This window comes from Mastomys coucha, unplaced genomic scaffold, assembly GCF_008632895.1.
Source record: "Mastomys coucha isolate ucsf_1 unplaced genomic scaffold, UCSF_Mcou_1 pScaffold12, whole genome shotgun sequence".
NCBI lineage: Eukaryota > Metazoa > Chordata > Mammalia > Rodentia > Muridae > Mastomys > Mastomys coucha.
In genome coordinates this window covers 36,948,859-36,955,291 of record NW_022196894.1, presented here as the reverse complement: position 1 = coordinate 36,955,291, position 6,433 = coordinate 36,948,859, and the positions used below count along the sequence as shown (strand labels likewise).

At 41.9% G+C, this 6,433-nt stretch overlaps 1 protein-coding gene across 3 annotated transcripts in view; it reads right to left on the bottom strand.

The window, feature by feature from the left end:
- Positions 1–3,596: 3,596 nt before the first annotated feature.
- Positions 3,597–6,433, bottom strand: part of Igsf11 (immunoglobulin superfamily member 11) — a 147,276-nt gene continuing 144,439 nt past the window's right edge. For all 3 annotated transcript variants that reach the window (XM_031363881.1, XM_031363878.1, XM_031363880.1), the window contains exon 7: positions 3,597–5,968. In XM_031363881.1, the coding sequence (XP_031219741.1) occupies positions 5,536–5,968 (433 nt within the window). In that variant the 3' untranslated portion in view covers positions 3,597–5,535. The remainder of the gene's footprint in view (positions 5,969–6,433) is intronic.

Sequence of the window (6,433 nt, the reverse complement as noted above, 5' to 3'; positions counted from 1 at the left end):
CTGGCATTACAGGGCACAGGTACTGGATCCAACAGGACCCTTTTACAGTTCTGTAAAGGAGTCTATGAAGAAAATTAAAAACTATGACCTACAAATTAGAGAAACTCTGCAAATATCAGCAACAACAAACTGTATATACAATAAATAGAGAACTATTCAGAGCCAATAATAAAAACAACAAAAAGCAACCTGAAAATAAACAGAATAGACCAAATTCCAACTAGTCCCACCTGAGACGGCCTGCAGAGATGAATTCTGCACAGTCTCTGGAGCCCCATTGTCTAGCTCTGGGCTCACTACTCGGTCCTGAGGAGCCTTGCAGGATCCCATTAGCTTCTGACCCTCCACTTTCTGAAACTAAACAGGACAATAATGAAACTAACAGAAGTTTATGATTCAAATGGACCTAAAAGATAGCTATAGAACATTTCATCCAAACACAAAAGAATATACCTTCTTCTCAGCACCTCACAGAACCTTCTCCAAAATTGACCATATAACTGACCACAAAACAAACCTCAACAGATACAAGAAGACTAAAATAACCCCCAAGTATTCTATCAGATCACCATGGAGTAAAGCTGGACTTCAACAACAGAGACAACAGAAAGCCTACATACATATTCATGGAAGCCGAACAACTCTGTACCCAATGATCACTGGGTTAGGGAAGAAGCAAAGAAAGAAATTAAAGGCTTTCTAGAATGCAATGAAAATGAGGGTACAACATGCCCAAACTTAGGGAACACTGTGAAAGCAGTGTAAGAAGAAAGTTCATAGCACTAAGAGCCTCCATAAAGAAATTAGAAAGTTCTCATATGAACTAACTAAAGTACATCTGGAGGCTCTAGGGGAAAAAGAAGAGGAGGAGGAGGAGGAGGAGGAGGAGGAGGTGGAGGAGGAGGAGGAGGAAAGAAGAGCAGCAGCAGCAGAAGCAGCAAATATACCCAGCAGGAAATAATCAAACTCAGAGCTGAAATCAATCAGTTAGAAACAAAGAGAACAATACAAAGAATCAATGAAACCAAGAGCTTGTTCTTTGAGAACATCAACAATATTGACAAACCCTAAGCCAAAGTAAAAGGCACAGAGACAGTACCAAAATTAACAAAATCAGAAATGAAAAGGGAGCCATAACAGACACTGAGGAAATTCAAAGAGCCATTAAATCTGTACTCCGCAGAATTGGAAAATCTAAATGAAATGGATGATTTTCACATAAGCTAAATCAAATGACTCCCAAAATTCTCCCAGAGAACTCCTACACTTAGTAAATACCTCCAGCAAAGTGGCCTGGATACACAATCAACTCAATCAGTAGCCCTCCATGATAAATGGGTTAAAAGGTTAGGGAGAACACATTCTTCACAATAGCCACAAATAATGTAAAATACCTTGGTGTGACTCTAAGCAAGCAAATGAAAGGCCTGTATGACAAGTACTCCAAGTCTTTGAAGAAAGAAACTGAGGAAGATAACAGAGAAGGAAAGATCTCCCATGTGCATGGACTGGTAGGATCAACATAGTGAAAATGGTCATCTTATTCCAACACACACTTCTTTACAGATCTTGAAAGAACAATTCTCAACTTCATACCGAAAAAAAAAAAAAGCATAGCTAAAGCAACCCTGAACAATAAAAGAACTTCTAGAGGTATCATACTATCCCTGACCTTAAGCTGTATTACAGAGCAATAGGAATAGACCTGCATGGTATTGGTATAGAAACAGCCAGGTTGTTCTTCATGGGGGTCCCCCAACAACTGGGGCCAGGGCTGTCCCTGAGCCTGTTGCTTGTCTGTCTGTAGATCTAGCACCCCTAAATGGACCACCTTGGCTGGCCTCAAAGGAAGAAGATGAGCCTAGGCCTTGCTAGGATCCAGTGACTGGATGTACAGGGAGAGGGGGTTAGTGTTGGGGTGGCAACCAGAGGGGGGTTCCCCTTCTCCAAAGAGATGGGGAAGGTGGATTGGGCAGGGAGAACTTGAATAAGAGGATACTGGGAGGAGAAGGGAGATGATACTGGGATGCAAAGTGAGTAAATAGATTAATATAAAAATAGACAGAATACAGGAACAGTCATTTCCCTGAAGAAGACATAGGGATAACCAGCACATAAAAATACACTCACATCAGGGTCATTAGCCAGTGGAATGTACAAGTTAAAAATCACAGAGCCACTGAGAGATATCAATAAATACCTACCAACATGGCTAACATTAAAAGTATCCATAATATTTAGACCTGCAGTAGATGCAGAGAAATTGGATTGCCCATTTTGCTAGAAGAGATGTATAACTGCTTGCTTCCAGTTACTCTGGAAGAATATGCATGTATTCCTTTTTCAAAACCGAGCATGTGTTTACCACAGACGAGCCAGAAACTACAATGGACATTTTCCTCAGAGATAAAGCTCAGGTTTGCATGAAAATCTGCACACAAACATCTGAAGACTTATTCACACTAGATAAAAGTGTCAACAACCCAAATATCTTTCTCATCTTTCAATAGGTAAGTGATTAAGTAAACTGGGGTATATTTACATCACAGAATGCTACTCATCAATACAATGAAACCAACTTTTCATATATGCAACAACACGGATGGCTCTCAAGTAAATGACCCTGAGAAAGCACCAAGTCTTAACAGTTGCATACTTCATTCCACTTATTCAGCATTATCAAAATGACAGAATGACAGAGATCCTGCAAAGTGATGCCATTTTTTTCAAGAACCAGGGGCCCAAAAACGGGGAGATAGCCATGACTATGAAAGAGCAGAGTATGAAATATATCTCAGCTGTTCTGATGGTCAAATGAATCCGTACATGATAGAGCTATATATAACCAGAACCAGGTACAGTGGGGCATGCTGGTATTCCAGCACTCGAGACTCAGACCACCTGGACTACCCACTGAGACACTGTCTCACAAATTAAAAGTATATTACTATGTATCTACAAGTGAAAGCATAGGTTTTGAACTCTGAATAAGACTTATGAATTTATTAATGTTTTTTTGTGATATATCATAGCTGTTTAAGATGTCTCTGGGTGAGAAATTAAGTTAAAGGAACTTATGGTCTCTATAATATCTTACATATGCATGTAGATGTACTATTACCTCAACATAAAAATATGAAAACAAAGTCTCATATTTATTTCAGAAAAAAAAAATGTGTTCCAATATGTACTGGAAGTTACTATTCACAATCATGCCCCTAGTTTGATTTGGCAATTTCATCTCAGAATTCTTAGTCATTTATTTATTGTGCAATGCTCACAGTACTCACTGTGGGAGGTGATGAGGGGCTCGGTAGTAAGAAAACCTGGATCTTATTATCAGGAACTTTCAGATTAATGACATGGAAATAGATAGATGTTCAAAGGGGCTCATTATATACAAAGTCCTATTAGTGATGGCTGGAATCCACTTAAAAGTCTAATACAGAAAATATAAGTCATTTTGAAAATAATATATGCTCTTTAAGGTGATTTATGCATACAAAACTTTACAGAATAGACCAATGCATGTAACACCAAAGGAACATCAAATTAAAAGTCATGTATCTATTACTATGACAATTAATGACAGCATATTTTATATGAATAAACTTTTATTGAATTTTAAGTAATTAGAAAGAATAAAGAAATGCGAGATGAAGGCCTTCTGAGCAGCATCTAACAGCTTCATCTCTCCTGCAGCGCGGTAGTTTCACTTTTCCTTAAAAAGTATAGACATTCATTTAAATTTTTACAAAGTCAAGAACCATCAAATGGGGGGAGGGAAAGGTAACACTGCAGTAAATTCACCTTCTTATCAACATTGAAATGGTCACAACTGTGGCATCCCGAGTGTCCCACTTGGAAAACCATGTGCCGCCAGTGATGGTTTCCATTCACTCAGGTAACTGAAGACAGGAGGCCACTCCCTGTGAGGACTGTGCCCACAGGTCAGGGAAAGAAGGCAGGAAGTACAGTGGAAGAGGGACAAAGCAACGTAAGAAAGGAGGAGGGAGATGTCCTCTGAGAGTTGTGGGCAGAGTAGTACAAACAATTTAAAAACAAATCGTGGAAGAAATCACCATTTGCCCTAAAGCAAAGTGATTAAGGCAAGATAGTCACCAAAACAGGGACAGACAGACAAACAAACAAGGCAAGACACAGAGCAGAGTCTGTGAATGAATCTGGTCAACTGCAAGGCCAGCCACGCCAAGTAATTAGCCAAAAAGGGGGGAGGCGGAGTCTTTTTACACTGGTGTGCAATGTGTTCAGGGAAAATCACGCACCCAAATTTCCAGGTGCTGGGCAGACCCCCAAGAGCACACAGGAAGGTCCCCCATTTGTTTAACCCTCATTATTCTTTTGCAAAAAAAAATCTTTTGAAGAAACAGAACCAAAACAACTCTTGCCCTTTCTGTAATAACCTACTAAACTCTACTTGTCGAACAAGAGGCAATTATCTTCCTCTGTACAAAAGGCGTCAGGCGCTGTCCTCATTAGCGGTGGCCTGTGTGACAGCAAGGTTGCCATACACAATCTCTATTCTTTGGGGCCCTGCTGGCCATACAAAGGCCCCCTCCCACCTAGCTCCGACTGGTTTCGCCCACTCGATCCCCTAAAACTCTTGTGTGGTGGGCCCTCTGCTGAGTCACTGAATACAATCACTGGACCAGGCGTTAAGTTCTTGCTTTCCTAGTCCACTGTCTCTATTTAAAAAAAATAGTTTTCTTTTAAAAAAATATTTCTTTCAGGAAATCATGAACATTAATTGCCATGGATCTGTAAGAGATCCCAGACTGTAACAGACAAGAATCTGTCAATACAGCAAAATCCCCAATACGAAGCTCATGGTTCAGGAGGAGGTAAATACATGTGTTTGTGTGTGTGTGTGTGTGTGTGTGTGTGTGTAGGGTGTTCACAAGAAGTTTCCTTATTTTTTCCCATCTCTAGCCAGTGTTCTGAACAATTTTGCCTCTATGATAAAGTCAGCCCAGATGGAATCTATCACTAGTGCCATCAAAAGGAGTGGGAGAGGCAGACCAGATCAGACCACAAGCTTGTTCCTGTTTCCGCCCCCCCCCCCCCCCCCCCCCCGTAAGAACACCTATTTTTTTTAAAAAAAATAATTTCATTGTGTAAACTCCACCTGGCACTTTAAGGGTCCCGAAAATTATTAAGTTAGGCAAGAATTAAAGTACAGGTCCAGCTGGACCACGGTTTGGGGGTAAGTGTTACTCTGCTTCTAGTATTCTCCTTGGCTTGGCACATCTCTTGAGATGCAGCAGGTTTTGTTTTAACTGAATCTCGGGACAGCGATGGTGGGGAAACAGTCTTCTAGAGTCTTCCTGGTGGAATAACCCCGGGCCACTTCACACACTCGGTGGCCAGGGTACAGCGTAGCAGCCTTCTTCTTTGTGCTTTTTGCTAATGGAATCGTAACCAAAGTTTGTCTTTCCAGCACTCACCCATCCCATGCTCCCCCTTGCCTGAAGGCAGTCCATTTATTCTCTTCCAAACACAGCATCCTCGGTCATCCTATACCAGAGACCCAGCCCGACTCTGGGCAGGCACCATGACAGGCACTGCACCGATGCGCTCCAGGGTCATTTGGCTTACAGTGTAGGAATGTGTGTGTTGAGGCCAAGGTTTCCTGCTGACTGAACCATTGTTCCTGGGCATGACCTGGGGTGATGACCCTCTGTTGGCTGTAACTACCAGAGTCTTATGTGGACCCAAAACCAAATGGTTCCCATTTGCATAGATTGATGGGATAGCTGCATTGCCAGAGAAAGACTGGCGTAAGTCACTGAAGTGGTTGAATGACTCTGTGTTTCTATGGGGTTTTGGATTGTTGTTCCAGTATCGACTGTTGTAGGTATTGGAAGAGGTCAACGTGTTATTTTCTGAGGAGGATATCTCTGTGTGGAATGCTTTGGCAGAAGAGCATTTAGGTGGAAGATCATCCTCTCTGAAATGAAACAAAGTTATTTATATTTAAATATCTCTTTTAACTAAAAGAAGACATTCACAAATAAATTCACTGAATTAATTGTCATAAAACACCCAGGAAAGATTTTCTCTCGAGTGAGTTTCTAAGAAGGGAGCAGCCAGCCGGGAGGCACAGGCCCCACGAGTCGCAGGGGAATTGCAGGGTGGCAGGGACAGGATCCTCTCAGCTTCCTAGTGACAGAGGTGGGTCAGCGACCTTCTCTGCCCCTTCCCTGCAAGTGGAGGGCCAACCTCCAGAGACTCAGGTGAGAGCCGCTATTTTCTCTCCAGTGAGTTTCTAAGAAGGGAGCAGCCAGCCAGGAGGCACAGGCCCCACGAGTCTCAGGGGACTTGCAGGGCAGCAGGGACAGGACAGACTCTAGTCAGAGACACTAAGAACATCTAACACCAAAAATCTAGAGATGGCGAAAGGCAAATGCAAGAA